The sequence below is a fragment of the Tyto alba genome, unplaced genomic scaffold, assembly GCF_018691265.1.
Source record: "Tyto alba isolate M040663 unplaced genomic scaffold, T.alba_DEE_v4.0 Super-Scaffold_3, whole genome shotgun sequence".
NCBI lineage: Eukaryota > Metazoa > Chordata > Aves > Strigiformes > Tytonidae > Tyto > Tyto alba.
The window spans coordinates 20,697,981-20,718,524 of record NW_024881304.1 but is presented as its reverse complement, the minus strand read 5'-3'; the positions used below and the strand labels follow the sequence as shown (position 1 = coordinate 20,718,524).

The following is a 20,544-nucleotide window of genomic DNA, read 5'->3' as shown; positions in this document are numbered from 1 at the left end:
CAGGATGTTTTTTAGTGCTGTTTACAAGCTGTGAACATTATTTGTCTGGAAGATAGAGACATCTTCAGATTTCTTAGAAAGTGTAATTTGACAGGATTTTTGGTAGCAACAAGGACTGACTAGTAGTGTCACTGTTGCCAGAGATGATATCCTCTAACATAGCCCCTTGGCTTGCAAATGTTAGCCTATATGCAGTAGATAAACTGGCTCAATTTCTGCTCTAATTTATGCTTCATTCTGCTTGTTGAATTTTACAAAGGCTGGTGTTTTTCAGACAAGGGCTTATGAACAGTGCAGAGGAATGCTAAATCAGAAATCACTGATAAAATATGGCATTTCCTCTCTTTTTGTGTTTGGTTTTTTGCTTTGTTAGGGGTTTTTTTGTTTTGTTTTGTTTTTGTTTGTTTGTTTGTTTTTTTTTTTGTTGTTCTGTTTTGGTTTTTTGTTTTTTGTTTTGTTTTGTTTTCCAAAAGATAAATTGTTCTCAGATGTCTTGTTTGGTGGCCTTCATGAGGACAGTGTGAGGAAATCCCAGCTGAACAGCAGCTGGCAATGATGCCACTGCTAATTTTTACCACAAAGTCCAGTGGGCAGCTTTAATGTGAGTGGCTGGTATGACTCAGGCAGGGCAGACCACACTGAGCCCCATTCCCTCCTGTGAGCAATGCTAGGAACAGCTAGAGCTGCGCACTGTTTCAGATGGACAGAAGTGCAGTTTGAAGTCACAGCAGGAAAAACAGCTAACGCAGGCAAGACAGCTTATAGCTGTAACAGAGCGAATGCATCTGGGAAGCAACAGGCACCAAGAGCCCTGACGCTTTTCTGGGATAGCTGGACTGGCAGAAGAGTGCAAAGTGCTCTCTATTTTGCCTTGTGCAAAGGAGGCATCTAGGGGCCAGTCTGGAAAAATGCTGGCATCCATGCATAGCTGCAACTAGAGGGAATGCAGAACTTCCTTCCCAAATTGCTGCCCTGGCCTCTTGCCAGGACACTGATGATTGTCTGTGATGGAGCTAGAAAAAAATTAAAGCATTCAAATCTCTACAGTGGGGTCACAGACTTCTGCATTCCCCAGCATGCAGATCATCTAAGCATCTCATTGCTGAGATGAACATAAACACTCTTACTCTGAGCAATCCAAGCCAATACTACATGCACTAGAGTGCCTAAAAGCTACGGCAGACATGACAAAAAGAGACATTTCATATTGTTCTATGTGACCTAGGATTGAGTGGCTTATAGCAAAGTTAGAGACTACTCTGAAAAATTTTCTGGGCATTTAGTTCCTTCTCAGTCAGTCCTAACCATGGATCTACACTGATCATTCTGCTGAATATGTCCAAAAGTCAGTTTTGTTTCTGGTCAGAAAATTATCACTTCGATACAGTAGTGGGGAAAAGCAAACATGCATAAAGTGAGGATTTTCTCTTCTGATCCAGAAACAGCTTGTTTCAGTCCCTGCTGTACATGGCATTGACTGTTCTGCTGTATTTCATTCCACAGCTCTTGCTCGGAAAGGGATGACTGGTACAGCTGCATCAGCAGACACATCCCAGACGACTACAAGGCACACAATACTTCCACTTTCCACAGCAGCGTGGAGGTAAAAGGAGGCCAAGTCCTTCAATGCTTGAAAGGGGAAGGGGGAAAGGAAAGAGAAAGAAAGAGAGGGGGGCGGGGAAAAGGAGGAAGGTTATAAAATGCAGAGTTTCCAGCAGCAAAACATTCTTACTATTTTCATTTAAACCAGTATGCCAAGTTTAAACAATGAAGCTCATCACAGTTCACAGGCCACATCTGAAATGTTAATCACATTGTATATTCTGTGGTCTTTGCTTAAATAGGAGTTCTCTGGAAGAAATTTTGTCCTAAAAGGTAACTATTTTGGATGACCTAAAAATAGCTACAAACTTCATAGATTTTAAGAAAACAAAACTACCCATTAGTTACACTAATACAATGCACACAATAAAGTCACTGCCAGTACAAGCCCCACCAGCAATATTCTGATTGTACCATCATAACTGATGTATATTATTGCTATGTCATTAATTTCAGTTGTACTATTCCCAGTTAAGAAGGCAAAGAATACATCTGACAAAAAGTAAAAATGCTATTTTAGGTTATGTAGAACTCCAGTATTACTAAATAAGACTAATTGGGGAGGGAAACAAAACAAAAAACTAGTAGTGAGGCCACACCTGGAGTGCTGTGCCCAGTGCTGGGCTCCCCAGTACAAGAGAGACATGGACATACTGGAAGGAGTCCAAAAAGGGCCATGAAGATGATGAAGGAAGGGACTGGAACATCTCTCCTGTGAGGAATGGCTGAGGGAGCTGGGACTGCTCAGCCTGGAGAAGAGAAGGCTCAGGAAGGACCTCATCAATGTATATAAATACCTCAAGGGATGGTACAAAGAAGATGGAGCCAGGTTCTTCTCAGTGGTGCCCAGTGATGGGACTAGAGGCAATGGGCACAAACTGAAACGCAGGAGGTTCTCTCAAACACCAGGAAACACTTTTTCACTCTGAGGGTGACTGAGCACTGGCACAGGTTGCCTAGGGAGGCTGTGGAGTCTCCGTCCTTGGAGATACTCAAAAGCCACCTGGAATTGGTCCTGGCCAACTGGCTCTAGATGGCCCTGATTGAGCAGGGGGTTCGACCAGATGACCTCCACAGGTCCCTTCCAACATTAACCAGTCTGTGATTCTGTGATTTAACTTTTGAATACTTCAGAAAGTAAAAAGTTATGTCAAAAAACAAAACAGGATTTTCCTTCTGGCCTGAAGGAAAAATATTTTCAAATATTTAAATAGAAAAAATTAGAAATTAGTATAGCAACCTAAACCATATACTTTTTCAACAAATGAAAAAAATTTCTTTTGCAGCTCTGCTTCTGATGTAAATCTGAATGTGTGCAAGGAGAAATTTGGAGGAATTTTATTTTTCTGTGTTTAAATGCTATTTGTGTGCAGAAGTCTAATTTCCTCATGTGAAACCTTCCTAACAAACAGTCCTTCAAAGGCACAACAGCTTGCACTGCTTGTGCCACACACTAAACTGCTGTGAACTGACAGTCGGGTACCCATAATACTTTGGTACTGAACCTGAAGTAACACAGCTTCTCTGCACAGCTTATTAGATTGGGTTCAGTTCCACACTGACCATGGCTCCCTGGGCTTGGAGCAAAGGCACCTGTACAACACTCCAACATGGTGCATTTCAAGGAATAGGAATAGCAAATACATTTTCTAAAGCTGCTTACACATATACAGATCAGCCACGGAAAGCATGGATTACATCTGGATTGTGTGGCTGTAAATTAATCTTTGATTTTACTGTTTTCTGCACTCTCTCTTGCCCAATCATAGAACTGTCCCAAGGTGCAATGACTTAAGGAACTCAGGCCCTTTTCAACTGAAAGCTATAGAGCTTTTTATGGATATTATTTCAAAAGCTGTTAATAAACAGATGGCTTGGCTTTCACTCATGTTCTTACCTGCAGTTTGCATATGCAATGAATCAGATCCTTGTCTGATGTGGAAGAGTGTCAGTGCCTGATCTACACGGATTTTTACGTTGTGACTCTGGCTTTAACAGCACCATGTACTGATTGGTCACAGTCTTTCAGTGCTAAGCAGTGTAAGTGTATCTCGCTTACAAGGTGCATTAGGAATTAGAAAATGTGGGGATCTTAGCAGGTGGAGGTAGAGTGAAATGAGAGAATTGTATGTGATCGAGCAGGGCTGACTGAGTGCACTTTGGAAGCGCAGATGCTTCTTCATTTGTTCCTGTTTGATTTTAAGCTAAGGGAAAGGCTTGGAATACCCTTGGGTGAGAGGCCTCCTACCTTGATACCCGTGTCCCATGTCATGATGTGCATGAACTGCGGCTGTGACTTTACCCTCACGTTGAGGCGACATCATTGCCATGCCTGTGGGAAGGTAAGAGCTGCGCAAGCCTCGCAGTGTGGCTTTATTCATACCTCTAGCGCGCTGGCTGCCGCTGCTGTAACTTCTGCAAACTCATAGCAACATCTAAACCAGAATTTGACTTCTCACAGAACCTGTTTATTCTTTGCTAAATCAGGTAATAAGGTTTCTAATTACTCTGGTAGCAACAACAGGAACCTTCCCTTAAGGGTCAAATTCATTCCCAAGGGCTAGTAGCTGAAGGCTTACAGGATAACTGTTGCAGAGTCCAGCTGTTGTATCTGATACAGAGCCAACTCTAGAGATAATAAAGCAATACACTAAAAATATAGGCTCTATTCTGGACTAAAGCAGTAGCACATGTAGTCCATGTCCCGTTCCGAATAACAGCAGGTAAAATTGTCTTCCAGGTAAAGTAACTCAGCAGCAGAGCGTGGCTTGGTCAGTGATCAAAGGGAAAGTTTCCTCTGTGCTCCATTGAAGAGCTGGTGCTTTTTGCCCTAAAGCCACAAGGACCTATAAGCTTTCTTAGTTTTGTCCTTTTATCACTGACTCTAGAGATTTGTTTATACACATAACTTCAAGTCCTGTTTTAAACATGGCTACATTTTAGCCTTAGTGATATATTCTCTCTGTATCAAACTACCAGTAATTTTGGCTAGTATGAAAAAGCATTTACTTAATCTTTTTCCGAATTCCACAGAGAAAAATCAGTCTGTACCTACTCAGGGATAGCAGGAACATGCAAGCTTGTTTAGGAAAACAATGTTATTAACAAAGCTATGAAAACAGAAGTAACATTAAAGTGGTCTTTCTGTGATTCATTAGTAGGGAAGATATAAGTTTCTGGGGAGATGGGCACAGCAATGATGTGCAACCAAATACAGTGATCAGTTCTGCTTGGCTTCCAATAGTGTAAATCTACACCAATTACATTTCAGTCAGCAGACTTACCCTGACTGAGAGTTTTAGGAGTCATATCTGATCCACTAACCATCTTCCTCTCCCAACCAGCTCAGATGATATGTTCTGTATGTGCCTATATATAAAATTAAATTATATTTACACGTCTCCTTGCTGGAACAGATTGTATGTCGAAATTGTTCAAGAAACAAGTACCCTATGAAGTACCTCAAAGATCAAGCAGCAAAAGTCTGTGATAGCTGCTATGTGGAACTTAAGAAAAGAGGTAAGATTCCTTCATTCTTAGCAGAACTGACAAACCCATTTCCTACCTGTATAACGGGGAGGCTTTATGATCTGCCTACCAGGGTGTATTTTGTTAAAAATAATTTCTCATTTCAAGCACGATGCATGCGTATTGAGGTCCCAAGCTGCGTGGCAGCTAAAACTGTTTTAGCAAGCCAGGTTCTGAGGGCCTCCCTGGCCTTTTGATAAACCAGAATAATGATAAAAATTGTGTACTATGAGGAGTGCTCGTAGTACTATGAGGACATGGAGTTTTTCTAGTTTGGAGAAAAGGAGGCTGAGGGGCAACCTCATTGTTCTCTGCGGCTTCCTGAGGAGGGAGGTGCTGAGCTCTTCTCCCTGGTAGCCAGTGACAGGACACATGGGAATGGTTCAGAGCTTCATCAGGGAAAGTTCTGACTTGACATGAGGAAACATTTGTTTACCCAGAGGGTGGTCAAACACTGGAACAGGCTTTCTAGAGTCATGGTCAATCCCCCAAGCCTGTCAGTGTTTAAGGCATTTGGACAATGATCTTAACATGTTTTAACTTCTGGACAGCCCTGAATTGGTCAGGCAGTTGGACTAGATGATCTTGTAGGTTCCTTCTAACTGAATTCTTTGATGTAATTGTAGGTGATGCTCTTCCCTGTCATTTTTAATAAATTATTAATTAAAGTTGGCTTTACAGTTCCTCACTGTCCTTATTCATGTTGTAGCTTTTACAAAAAGAAATGCTGAGGTTAAATGCAGAGTCACTAAGAGCTTTTCTACGTGCAGAATTAATCTGGTTACAGATCATAACATGTATTCAAAGCAGAAGAGCTACTACCTCACTAGAACTCTGTATTATAAGAGACTAAGTCCCTTTTCTGATTTAAATACACACCCAAATCAAAGATAAAAAGGGAGGCAGGGGTCATATATATGAGCAGAGAATTAACAGGAAATAACATTCTTGTAAAATTCTTCACGTAGACAGTCTCTGAAAGTAGGCACATTATATTGTCAAGGATAAAAAGGTAGGGACAGTTGAAGCTTAATTTTTATTCCTTGATTAAAGAAATTCACACTAACCAAGCAAACACACGAACAGATGCTGTCACAACAGCCAAAAAGCACATCCAAGCCACTGTATATCCAAGAACTGATAACTCAGATTTGTCCTAAAACAATGCTGTGCTTTACTAAGAGTTTCCAGATGTGTGTTGCCAGAAGTGAGATCATGAAGATATGAACTCAGACAAGCAGGGTCAGTGGAGATTGACAGAGACAGATTAACTCTCTCCCATGCAGAACTCAAAGAGAATGGTTCATACAGAAAGAACGTCCCATTAGTGACTCTATCCTGCAAAGATGTTACAGAACATAGAAGGGAATAGATAGAAAAGCCATTTCCTCAATACTGATTTTAAATTAGAGGAAGACAAGCTGTGTTTTGTGCTTTGTAAGCTTTCTTGCAGGCTTCTTTCACATAGCTGTAGGTTATTACCTTTAACCTATGGTGCTATGAAATCCACACATATAATCATACTTTAAAGAATAATTTGAAATAAAAGCTAAAAGAAAAACTGACTGTGGAGGAGGCATTGCATTTTCCTTAGTCATTTGCATTAGTGTATTGTGTGTCTCTTACCCCTAGTCTGATACGTACCAATTCATACATTTCCCCCTTCCCTTTCTGAATTTTCTTAATCTTGCAGAGCGGCCACTAAGTGTGAGCTTCCCTCCAACTTCATCCAGGTGTTCAAGCAGTGCCTTCTCCTCTGTCTTCCACAATATTCATTACTCATCTTTTAAGAAACAGAAGAAGATCCCTTCAGCTCTCATGGAGGTAGGACCAAGCTGCCTGAGAAAGGCAAGGAACTGTAGAGAACTATGTGCTTATGCTTCAGCAGCTGTGTTTATAATTTATTCTGTGTGCAGCGGGCTCAGCCCATGCCCTGGTCTACTTTTATCATGCAATTACTTTTTTCTGTTTTTCACAAGTGTTTAAAACACAAAATAATCTGAGCTCTGAAGACACTGCAGAAGCTTCTTGAGCCCACCGAGAAATCCAGTTAGAGCGGTGTACTTTAATTTACTCATCAGCCTGTGAAGTCTTTAGAAAACTAAGACAGCTTCAAGGTACTAGTTAGTACAAGGCAGATCACAATGACAAGTGTCAACAGAGCATGATATACTGTTGACCAGTTACCTTTTTTGACAAGACTTTTACATACAAAATCTCACTTTGATTTCAAGAGAAATAAAATACCACTTAAAGGAACAGATTTTAGTCCTTGGCAATCAACTGAGGAGCATACATGTTTAATCAGGCACTTTCCCCCCAGCTCAAATCAAGCTATTTTAAATCAAATAGGTAAAATCTTGATTCCACCAATGTAAATAAATAAAATTCCCACCAATTTCAATGGGGCCAGGATTTCTTCAGCTGTATTAGTTTTCTTTCTAGGAGGAGGGTGCCAATCATGTTGATATAGTCTAGGTAGCTAAGTTGCCCACTGAACTCAAGCACACTAAGGTACTTCCAATTTCACTGAAATCAGCAGATATTTATCTTTGTATTAATGAGAATAGGGTGCAAACATCTTAGTGGACACATTGTACAGTCAAGACAATGAAATTTCTTGAGGTTCGTTTGTGCTGAGGTGAAACTGAGCCAAACACACATGCATGAAATACAAACACACAAATTGAGTACTGAAAGAACCAGCATGCAAAATTTCGGCCCCATCAGGAAAAAAAACATTGGCTTTCTATCTCCACAAGGAGGCAGCACATGTTTATTAATATGAACGGTCTCACAATAGCATGCTCCATATCTTTTTTTAACTTGCTTTACCGCAGTCCTGGTCTGTTCTGCTGAAAAACACAGCTGTATGACTGCTCAGACTTCTCTGTCAGTGTTACAAAAGCTGAATTTTAATCTCTGCCCTTTGTTTCTCAATCCATTACTTTTGCAGTTTACTACTGTAACTAATCATGTACATGTCACTGTGTGTGTGTATAGTTCCAGCTACTCAAAATCTGGATCTTTAAGAACATTAAGCATTTCAATCTCAAAATACTTCTGTGAGAGGTGTAACTTCTCAGAAATCTTATTTCACAAATGAAACCAAGTCATAATCAAGTGATTAACATAAATTGATATAAAACCATTGCAAAGTCCTAAATATAACCACGTCTTAAAAGCATTCAGGCACAAAACTGTAACTTCCTTTTGGAAGCATGTACTTTTAGTACACCAAAAAAAAACAAACCTGGGAAAAGGGACAAGATCGGCTTCTCCAAACACAACTATAAACTTGCTGACCTCAATACTAAATCAACTGCATATTTTCCATCAGCATTACTCGTAACTAACCAGAAATCTTCAAACAGTTAAAAGAACCATAACACCATGCTTATATCTGTCTCAGTATTCTTAATGGTCTACTTACGGTTTCACAGACATAGACCTGGTTGTCTGATGTGATGCAAACATGCCTAACCAGGAGGGGAAAAGCCTTTGCTGTTACAAATTCCAATTTCTCCTAACCTGCTCCAGGTGGCAGCCTCAGGAGAGGGAGCAACCATCAGTGGTTACCTCAGCAGATGCAAGAGAGGCAAAAGACACTGGAAGAAACGCTGGTTTGTTATCAAAGGCAAAGTCCTCTACACCTACATAGCAAACGAGGTACTGTGCAATCTGACTTGAAATACTGAGTTCCCTTCTTTACTCCCTACAGGCAGCACAAGTAAATGTGAAAGATATATACGGCAGTTCTCACAACTACCTGCCTTCTGAGACCTGGTCCTAACGGAGTCCCCAGGAAGCTGTCCTTAGCTGGTGGGCCCAGCCGCAGCCCTCTTCACAAACTGCCCTTCATTATTTGACTTCTTACTATTTGTGCTATTATAAACTGTCAATCACTGTGAACCTTATATTTACACCTAAAGACTTCAAAGTCCTTACGCATTCTCTGGTGCACTTGGTAACTGCCAGATATTTTGTAGATAGATGGTGCTATGATCCATTTCTGGTGGGCAGGGCAATCCTGTATTTTTGCAAGTATAAATAGGACATATTTGTCCTACTAGTAGCAACAGGGAAAGACAGGAGGCAGTCTGCAGAGGTGAGAATAATGCCTTCTGTATTTAGCTTCTAAAAGCAGAGACAAAGGCAACATACACATACAGAAAACATTAACTAAGTACATGACCAAAACTGCAGCTATCAGGAATGGCCAAACAGCAATTTGTTTAAGGTTTATTGTTTCCTTTAAATTGTACAAAGCAGTGTCTGGCAAGCAAAATTCATGGAAGTTTATTGGGAGCAAATTAACAATTAATTGCATTATCAGCTCAGAAATTTCAAAGCAGCAGTTGGGACTGCAAGTGTGCTGTTTGAGACAGTGCAGATTTCTAAAAAAATTTCTAGTGCTATGAAAGGAAATTACAAGGTACCAAAAAGATTACTACTTGCACTCAGTAAAAGTGGTTGAAAGGAAGCTAACTAGGAATGGATCTCAGGCTTTCAGAACTGCTGCTATACCGTCCCATATTCTCAGTAAACTCTAGTTTGCCTCCTGGACCATTATGTCAAAGACAGCCATTAAAGGAATGGCTAGTTTGACCTTCATGGCCACGTGGATGATCATGAAGAACTGGACTTTCAGAGCTGATGCTCGAGTTCAGGACTAAGACTAGATAAATATGTGTGATACACAGGCACTGCTCCTGTTTAGGTAAGAGCCACCAGTCCAGCAGAAGATTCATGCTACTGCTTTTGCAGCCTTGTCAGAGAGGGGTTGTATCAGTATTTGGTTTTCAGAAAGACCCCTCAAAACTGCTACAAGCCTTCTCTCTAAACTTTGGTTCACTTCTTTTTTGCTTTCAGGACAAAGTTGCCACAGAAAGTTTGCCTTTGTTGGGTTTCACCATTGCCCCAGAAAAGGAGGAAGGAAGTACGGATACAGTTTTCCATCTCTACCACAAGCAGACTCTCTTTTATAGCTTCCGAGCAGAGGATAACCACTCAGCACAGAGGTATGAGGACAGACTTCCACACTAGTCAGTGTGCAAGTCCAAAAGCTTATGTAGGGCTTTTCCCTCTCCTTCAGTTCAAAATGCCTTCATAACAGAGGAAACAGACAGCTTTCAGAGGGTTGACTAATCCCAATTGCATGTGACTGGCCTGGGTGACATTAAAAATCTACCTGGTGCTTTTCAGTTCCTGCAGGAAGGAGAATCTGCTCCTTTGTATAGGTACGGAGGAGGCTGAGTCTCAAGAGTCATGCTTAGAACTCTGTCAAATGTGATTACTGTACAGAAACTTCTCTGATTTATGTGTTCTGTTTATCCATCTCTTAGTTTCCTCATCAACAAATAATTGTTGAGATTTCCCACTCTAATGCTACTGCTTCCACATAATAAAATAAACATGAAATTAGTAATAAAAATGCCAGTACCTCAAGACACACAGGGAAGGAAATGAGTGTTTATGGGAGGTTTTGTTGCTTTTAAACATACTTCAGTGGTTTCACCTTTTGTATAAGACAGAACTTGTACTATCTGTGAAATTTTACAATAAATTACTGGTAAAGGTTGTACTAGAACGCAGGAGACCTAGTACCTAGTTCCCTTCCCTAATCACAAAACCATAGGTTTCCTGTTAGAACTGAGATGGGAAAAACAGTCTTCTTCAGGCTTTACATTCTTGAAATACTTAATTTTTTTAAATTACATATGTTCTTAAAATGCATATAATTTTATGTGTACCACTTCTTCTTCCTGCCCTTTTTAGGTGGATTGAAGCCATGGAAGAAGCATCCATATTATAGCAGCTATCACAATGGACTTGGAATAAATTCTCAGATTTCTATACATTTCCAGTCACCTTCTTCTCTCTTACAAAGCTGAACAGTGTATTTCAGGCAAACTGGCTACATACACTGGATATGAACTGTTTCCAGATTGCTCCTTTTGCTTCCTTCTTCTTACATCCCCATTTTTGCAAATGAAAACTTCAAAACAGAGAATATTTATGGCGATCTTTATGTCTGTGCAAGTTCAACCTGTACTGTAAGCTTCTCCTCTGATCCCACAACAAACTAAATCTAACATCAAGACAAGAAAATACATGGAAATACTGACTACAGTAAGTAACAGGCTGTTTTACTTACTGTAGAGCACTGTCATATTTCATTGGGTTGTCTACCATGAAATGGGAAACAATGTAGTAAACAACAAATGCTCATTTAAAGCACTTTATTATTTTTATTGAACTACAGCTTCATTTTTTTATGTTTCTAAGGAGTTCTGTGGCCTGATTTATTACTCATCCATTACCAAGTGCCAGCATGAAATTATGCCCCACATACGCTAAATTGCTTCCACAGAAAATGAATGAACAACACATTCAATTTACCTGGTCTACCAACACTTCATTGGCTATGATCCAGGATAATCATTACTATCGATTTATAATTTTACACAGATCACTGTATAATTTATGTTAAAGAATTTAATTTCATACCACTGCAGTACTTTGAAATGCACTTCAGTAACTCTACAAATCCAGACATTGAATTATATCACTTCTCCCTAACTACTGCATCAGATTCAAACCAAAAGGTTATTTTTAATTTATTATAAACCTACAGACAGTTTCTATTTAACACTAGGCTACCCAGTAGTGTTAAGATTTTTATCATCTATTTAAATAGTCTATTTTCAAAGCTCCTGTTGTTTCTGCTGTTCTTGTTACGAAAAACATCAAAAGTTTAATCCATATAACCAGCACACCATTTGAAATATACTGGTGGGCTGAAATGCACTTGTCTGAACCTGCTCTGCTGGAGTGCTGTGGAACTCCTGTGGCTAAACGTATCTTACGTCAGACTGCTGTTGTGCACTACACCTCCAGGGCTGGATTCTCAGCAGCCAAGTGTCTATATGACTTCAAGGATGCCGTGCTGGTTTACATCAGCTGAGAGTATAGATCTCTGGAGTTTGGGTTTTGTTTTTTGTTGTTTTGGGGTTTTTTATTTCGGTTGGGTTTTAGTGTTGTTTTGGGTTTTTTATAAAGAAGGTTGAGAAGTGGTGTTCTAATCATTGCAATAAAACGGTTTCGTGTCCTATATTTGCCATAATATTTGACCAAGGAATAGAATGGCATTTATGATTAAAATATATCTTTGTATAAAAATACCATGTTCAAGAATTTACTTACATTAAAATATTAGGGGGGGGAGGGAGGGGGGATTTTTATTACTTTCAATTTATTTCCCGCTTTCTTCAAGAAGCTTAATGGATATCTGAATTTTTGACCCTAACACACTGTTTAGAATTGTCCATATTTTTAAAGGTCTATAATATGTATCCAAATGATAAAGGTAGTTCACTTTATCACCTGGAAAAAAAAAAAAAGAGCCTAGTTTAAAAAGCCAAATATTTGCCTACCACTAAATAAAAATATAGTTGTTTTGGGGTTTTTTGATATATCCGAGTCTCACAGTTTCATTAAGCATAGATTATCATATGCTAACAGAAAACAAGTATGAAAAAAGTAAAACTTTTCTATTCTTTAGTTAATGGATGAAGACCAGTGTTTACTCTTTGTTTCATGTTAGAACCATGACCTTGCTACCAATACACTGAAAATGGTTATCCCCCTTTAAAAACATTTTGCACTGACAAAAAAAATAAGAGAATGTTGAATAGAGAGTAAGATCTCTAACTACGGTCCCAAACAAAACAAAACTGCACTACAGAAAAACAGTATTATCAAGATTTAGGTGCTGACATTTAGTGACTGTTGTATGAAGTTTTCAGTTATAAGCAGAAAATTAATACATGAAAATATTTTGTTGTAAAATATAAGATACAGTGCTATTAAACATTGTTTTAAGTAATGTGGAAAAATAAAAGAGCAAAACATAACTGCAGTTCTACAGGCTTTTCCTTTATATTATTTTTACCAGAATTCTTTAATTCCAGCTTTGCAGTTCCAGTTACTGTTAACAGACAACTATTAACCAATCCTCTAACAAACTAAGGAAGAGCATTCAATCAGAAGATGGTAGCGGATACTGTTTGGTAGAAACAGGATTTAGACCTAATTGCTATGATTAAGTGGTTCAGTCCACACTGCATTTACCTCCTGTAAAGCCCTCCTATGAGTCAACTCCAGTTACAGGTATCAAGGGTCTCAATACAGCACAAAGAAAGAGACAAAAAATGAAAACGTCCTCAATTTTAGTCCAACTGTTAATCTAATTTGAGCAAAGCTAAGCACCAGAGACAGAAGTTACCTTAATTTCAGAGTTAATCCAGTAATCACCTTTTAGAAGATTTTAACATCTTAGAATAGTTATATAGATACTGAGTTTACTATATGCCATTTACTTACAAACAGCTCTTTCTTCCTAATTTGTAGCTAGTATTACTTCTTCAAAAAAAGATTTTGTTCCACATGTTCACTAATGTTTCAAAACAGAAATTCAGTAATAAAGTCACAATGTACTAGCTACTCAATCAACAGCTCAGATGCAAGCTGAGTCATTTGTTGTTTCAGTGTTTTCTGCTTATTTTGCTACTTATTGAAAAGCATTAAAATTATTACCCATTATCTACAGCTAATATTTAGATCTATCTTACATTATATGCCTAGTTAAAGACCTGTTTCTTAAACAGTTATTAAATTATTTGCCCAAATCAAAGTACAAGTCATTCGGAGTTGGAAAGCATTCAGACGTAACAAGATCCCACGCCATTTGCACAAGCACTGCTGGTGTAGTCCTGGCACTACTACCCCTTCCTCAGCTGATTCTGTATTGCTCTGCCAGCTGAGGAACAACACACAGCTATGAATACCATCGAGGCTTTTCCTGTTTGAATGCTACTTTGATACAGAAGCAATAAAGTCTACTTTGGCTGTAGCCACGTTCAGTGAATACCACTGCTTGTGAAGGTAAAAAGTGTCAATACTCATCAAGGGGAAAGGGTATTGCCTTGTCACTTTGTGAACCTCCTACGTGCTACACTTAAAACACTAGTCTAACTTCACAAGTTACTTGGGACTGTAACATACAAACTTCCATGTATTGAAAACAGTGAGATCCTTCAGTGTGCATAACACTGTAGCACCACTTTTGATAAGAAAGATTCTAGTCTCCAGGGCAGGTTTACCATCCCTTTCAGAGATACCCAAGTAAAATATTTTTTCTAAAAAAATGATCTTTCCTAAAAGAACTGTTTCACAAGTATCCTGAATGTCTTCCTTTTCCACAGAGCAACAAACACCAGGAAACTTGTAAAGTGCCCATGAAACAGTGCTGTCATTCATTACCACACTTTATATATTATTACTAAATGACAAAGTTTTTACATTATTTTGATTATTTTAATAGCTTTTCTTTCCCAGAGGGGTGTTCCACAGCCTGTTTCTAATCTATATGCTTTGGAAAGGCATGGAATACATTTTACATAAACATGTTCTGATTTTTTTTCACCTTTTTACTACATTTTTATGTCCTTTCCTATAACTTGAAAGAAACTGGAGGACAGTTTAAACTGACTAGTAGTAGCTTCTATTTTCATTTCACATACTATACGCCACATTATTAACTGTAGTACTTGCCAGCAGACAAATATGATCTTAAAGGAAGCAATGCAGGAACTGGAATAACTTTCTATCCATACTGACAGTTCTTGAAGAACAGTCGGGTTCTCCAGTAATAACTGAGTATGTCATATTGAGAGGTCACTTTAGGTGAATTTTGGGGCAGGGTTAGGATTTTGCACTTCTCTTGTTTTTCACTGTCTTCAATGTTAAGCAGTTGCATATTGTTCTCAAAACTGCTTTTTACAAACATTAAGGAATAAAAAATAAGTTTCCCTAAATGAAATTTATTAAATAAAATGAAGAACTCTTACTAGCTTGTTCTATGCAAAATTTCACTTCAAAGTACAGCCACTACATGATAAACACTAATCATTTATTGGATGAGCAAGCTTTATCTCCTACAATGAGAAATATAATTCTCATGAGCAGCAAAGCGCGCAACAACATAATAAGTACAGCAAGACTACACAGCCACTAGACTTCACCCGGATTTGAACCACATGCTTTCCCAGACTATATATATTGAGGTGTCAGGTACGTGATACTTTCCATATTCCTGCGTGCCTTCAAGAAATTTTTGCCTTTCTTCTGATCTGTCCAAAAACAACAGCAGCATGCTGGCAGGCTTAACAGAGCTGCAGACAGTGTGGGACTTCACTGCTGAGCAAGATCTCAGAGCAAAATCCAGTCATTAATACAAGATGATGGAAATCAGAAAAAAAAAAATAATTAAACTATATATATACATGAAGCCTGCTAAATCTATCAGCTTTCAGAGCACTTGGCCCCAGTTCCTAACATTCCATTTCAGTCCCCAATGATATATTTTTCACCACAGTGGTGAAGAAATGTTATTCTGAAAGCCTTTAACCACATTAAAGGCAACCTTAATCCAATTTTGGATTATCATTAATTTGTATTTTGCCTCAGAAATCTTGATTCTGCTGTGCATGTTCATTAGAATGAAATAAATCTTTGCTCTACCACATAATTGATTTCATTTGCCTCAAATATTATTAGATTACTATCTCAATTTAAAAAAGGTCAGTCCACTAGTACTTTCACAAAGTTATAACCCAGTATCAAATAAAAAGACCATGGCCACATACATGTCTGAATGCCCACACAGTATCAACTGTGACCTTGGTACCAAAAGGAGGGTCATCAAACAGTTTGGTGCACAAGACAAAGGGATCAGGTGAGCTCTGATGTTGTTAATTAGATGGTGGAAAACAGCAACTGCTACTCAAGCTCCTTAAGAACATGCAAATCCAGTGGCACTATAAATATGACATTTCAGGATGGAGTAAAGTTATTGTGTTCTCTAGTATTCCCAATATCCTTGTAGCATATTGTCTAAGTGGACAGTGTGTCCTCTATTATTTTAAACTATATCTGACTGCACTTATGCTCACAGGTTTGCTAGAAAGAAGTTCAAAGGCAAATGCCACAGACTGTACCCAGACAGCATTGCACCTCTGTCCTTGCACATTCTGGACAGAACAGTAAATAGCATATAAGATATAGAGACTTCTTTTAAGATGCACCTTTTACTCACTGGAATGGTCCTCACTGCACAAGCAATTCTGAGCATTGTCAGCACAAGGAATCACTCTTCCCTCATTCCAGAATAAAATAGCACGTCATTAGCTAAATAACTGCATTTCCAAAGAAACCAGTAAAACTATTCAGAACTCAGGTTGAAGTGAGATTTTTCTGCAGCTGACAAAGCCTAGAGCAGCCAGCAAGCTCACTTTTGCCAAGAGAAAACTATGGAGAAATGAGAGCAAAAAAAAAAACCACAGGATGGAGGTCACTAGCTTCCCTCAGCAATGCCCGACCACATATAAACCTGAACACAAGGCACAACAGCTCAGCCTCAAACATCATCTACTAACGCTTACGAGAGAGATTTAAATTGAATGTGCATTAACAAGACCAAACAGTTTATACTGTTAAAACCTTCTCAGTCACTCGTAACTGGTGAATTCTCCCATGCTAGATACCAGCTTTGCTACTAAAATTTACCTCAAAAGTTTCAGGAAAATTCTATGAAAATATTAAGCACCAGAAATGACACCTTCATAAAAATAACAATCAACAGAGCTCTACAATACTATCAATCACGAACATTTAAAATACAAGAATAACTTCAAAACTTGCTTTTATTTTGTACTTCTTAGCCTGCCCTGACTTTTGACCCCCTCTCAGTCCATTATGTACTTTTACCACCTCAACCAGAGAGAGCATTTCTGGCCTATGCCATAGAGACCCTTACAGCCCACCCTTACATTGCCATTGTTCTCTCCTGCCACATCTAAAACATCCTTCCCAGACTGTAAATGTGCACATCTCACCTTTGGTCTAGGGTGAATTCAGTCTGTTCTCCGGGGTGAGAAGCAACTTCCACAGGGTCTGTTCCCTCCTCTTCTCCTATGGCAGCTTTGCAGCGCATTTTTTTTCTTCTGAGGCAACAACCCCACAAAAGCGAGGGGCTGAAACGCCCTTGTTATCAGCAGGAGAGTTTGAAACAGACCACCACAAAAATCCTCTCCGTACTATGGCTGGAAGCACTTGAATACTTCCTGCGAGGAACCACAGCCTTCGGAGAGGAGCCCACGATGAAGCACGTTAAAAAGCTTGAGGAGGGAGAGGTTGAGAGAAGGCCAGAACTGTTTCCTTTGTTTAGAGTAAAAGGACTTGTTTATAGTAGAATCCTAGTTGGCCAGCATGTTCTACTTGTATTCTTTTCTCAGTTTCACTCGCTTAGTTTAGTCAACAGGTGGGCGGAATTAATAACAAGATGATTCCAAACAGGCAGCTTCTCACCTGATCAAATTTAGGTAGACGTTGAATGGTTCGTTAAGTTTCCTGAGTACACCTGATAACAGGAGCCCAAGAAGCCAGTGTCGAGGTAAGCCCTTGGCAATTAGTTTGGAGCACCCCAGGGCCGGAGAATGGATGAGGTCACTCCATGGCCATACGTGGGCAAAGGAAACCCACAGTTCAATCAGCGGCCACTGTGAGGCAGACTATGAGTGACCACCAAAGAGGGAAAAGATCCTAACCCTAATTTTATCACGGATGCTCGGACCAGGTAAATAAATTCCAGCTAAGTCTTATCTATATGTAGATTAGTTATTGGAAATCCACTGAACGCGTATAACCTCGCAATACATATTCTCTGTGATTTTACCTGTCCGTTGGAGCACTCATGGTGGAGCGATCCTCAGTGCTGCTAATAAAGAATAACTGCTTAACAGTTATATTAGATTTCTAACTGTTGAGTGAATTTCTGTGTTTCAGGGCAGAGAGGAGCTGGCTCGCACTGACTGGAATCCCCCCATTCCCCATGCAGCACTCGGGGGTCTGGAGGGGAGGGGGAAGGTAGAAGAGTCAGGAGGGCTGGAATTAAATTCAGCCTGATAGAAATGGCAGGCAGGGGAAGTTCTTGGTTTAAGTTTTGGCTTTCTCACCATCCAAATCTATTTTAGCAGGCAGTTAGCTCCGAAGTCCAGTATGTTTTGCCCATGACAGTAATTGGCAAGTGATGTCTCTATCTTTATCTTGACCTACAAGCTTTTTCATCCTCATTTTCTCCCCCTGTCCTGTTGAAGAGGGACAAGTGAGCAGCTGGCTACAGTCCAAGGTCAGCTCACCACTGTATGGTAGACAGATCTGATTATTTTCTTTGCTGCCACTCTAGTTATTGACCTTTATTTATGGAGTATCTCAGTTCTGTTTGATCTTTTCTACCTCCAGCATCTTCTTTTGATTTTCTCTCCAGTTGTGATAAGTAATAGAAGAATTTTGCTTTCGCTAAAAGTAATTAAACAATTCTTAGGCTAAAGCTATTATTAGTACGATGATCCAAATTTTAAGAAAAGTAAAAGACTTTACTACTGGGAAAAGGGGGGAATTGATCAGAGGAAACACCAACCCAACAACCCCCCCTCTTGGGATGCTCACCAGATGGTCCATATTAAAGGGTGGTAACTCCTTTGCAATGGAATGAGAAAGAACAGGATGGGCCATCCCTGGTATCCCTTGTCCTTGAGATAAGAGAGGAACTGAAACCACTGAGCCAGAAAGACAAAGGAGCTGCAAATTGGCCCAGACTTGAAGGACAAGGTGTACCTGACCACAGGACTGAAGAATGAAGATAAGATTGTAGAAGCCAGGAGGCGTGCCGAAGGTGTTGAAACCAGCAGCTGGGTGGATAAAAGGGGGTTTGAAACTTAAACAATTTGGTGAGCCTGGACAGAGCTGCAACTCCTCGGCCACCCCAGTGCTGCATTTGCTCTCTTACCTTAATAAAGATTCATTAATCCATATTTGGATGTGATTGGCCTTAATCTACCTATAACACAGTCATAGCTAACTCCAAAAAGGATCTAAACAAGCACTTTTTACTAGTACACTTTTAGAAGTTTATGTATATAAATTTAGCAAATTTCAGCATTACCTAATACAATATTGTTTATTAAACAACTTAAGGTCATACGGTATAGTTCTATATTCCACTGAAGTTATTGCAAGAACTGCAGCAAAGTTTGTCACGATCTTGATTCAGCTTTCTTCACTGCACTTTTTGTTGCCAACCTCAGTAAACACAGTGGAGCTGCACCGTAAGCAGGATTGCACTCTGCACCAGAGCCCGAACTGCTGCAAGGCCTTCTCTTGGTGGCAAAAGGGAAGAAGAAAACAGCTCTTCCTGTCCTCTAAACCTTTTCTCAACTTGCCAAGCAGGAAGCAGAGAGAGGGAAACCAACAACTAATCTCTGGCTCTAGCATTTTCCATTATTCCTTTCAGTCAGAGACTTGTAGGTAAGTGGAACAAGAGGAATTTCTGAAAAGCGAATGAAAGAAGATGGACAGCAACTGGAAGAGACACTAAAGAATATATAAGCATTTAATTAGGTATATTTTGTAGTTACAGTGTTTTTCAGCTACTAACTTTAAATAAGCCCCCAGGCAAGAAGTTTGTCTCACTAGAGCACAGGGAGTATGTTTGTGTCAGCTACTTCTAGAGCCATCCCAAAAATGAGTAACAACTATAAAAGTAACAGCTTGTCACGATCACAACCGATTACTTGTGAGATGCAAATTTAATATTTCCAAAATTTCAAGTAGTTACAGATATTACTACAACACTATACAGCAGAAATAAATTGTTCACTGTTTTTAAACACAAGAAACAAACTAAAGCACAGGCTCAAATTTATGATACCAAAATTTTTATTTCCATAGTCGTAATATTATGAAAACATGTAGTTTTAACTTATGATCGCTCCCCCCCACTCCAAATCCTCGCAACTATCAATGTATACCTTGGAACGTTCTTGCAAGATAACGCTAAGCAATCTTACTTGGTTTCTTTACAAATTACTGTGCAAAACATTCAATAGGGTAGCTGGAGGCTTTGCTTAATAAGATACCCACTTCTCTACTGCATTTTCATTTCTAGAACCACTCAGAGGAAAAATACACTTTTAAAGCATTTCTGTATACATTGCCTTCCAGCAATATCACTGGACTAAGTGCAATATCCTACTTTTCAAAGTATCTCAGACCTTAGGCTTTAACAAAGAAGTAAAATGTGTATGCTCAAAAGCACAATAATATAAACAGACAAAAAAAACACTTTCTCTTGACCACTAGATCAGTTAGGCTCCAAAGAAAGAAACCTTCAGTACAATGTCCTCCCACAGCAAAATTCTCACAATGCACAAAACTCTGGAAGAGGCAGCCCTGCTGAAGCAGGCTGTATGCTCAGGTATACATCCAACAGGGTGAAGAAATAACATGCTTTGA

At 39.3% G+C, this 20,544-nt stretch overlaps 1 protein-coding gene across 2 annotated transcripts in view; it reads left to right on the top strand.

Annotated features, from left to right (window-relative positions):
- FGD5 (FYVE, RhoGEF and PH domain containing 5) overlaps positions 1-12,549 on the top strand; it is a 113,828-nt gene extending 101,279 nt beyond the window's left edge. For both annotated transcript variants that reach the window (XM_032987827.2, XM_042799645.1), the window contains exons 15-21: positions 1,504-1,603; positions 3,807-3,944; positions 5,019-5,121; positions 6,824-6,954; positions 8,671-8,799; positions 10,003-10,151; positions 10,909-12,549. In XM_032987827.2, coding sequence (XP_032843718.1) covers positions 1,504-1,603; positions 3,807-3,944; positions 5,019-5,121; positions 6,824-6,954; positions 8,671-8,799; positions 10,003-10,151; positions 10,909-10,945 — 787 coding nt within the window. In that variant the 3' untranslated portion in view covers positions 10,946-12,549. The remainder of the gene's footprint in view (positions 1-1,503; positions 1,604-3,806; positions 3,945-5,018; positions 5,122-6,823; positions 6,955-8,670; positions 8,800-10,002; positions 10,152-10,908) is intronic.
- The last annotated feature ends 7,995 nt before the right edge of the window (positions 12,550-20,544 follow it).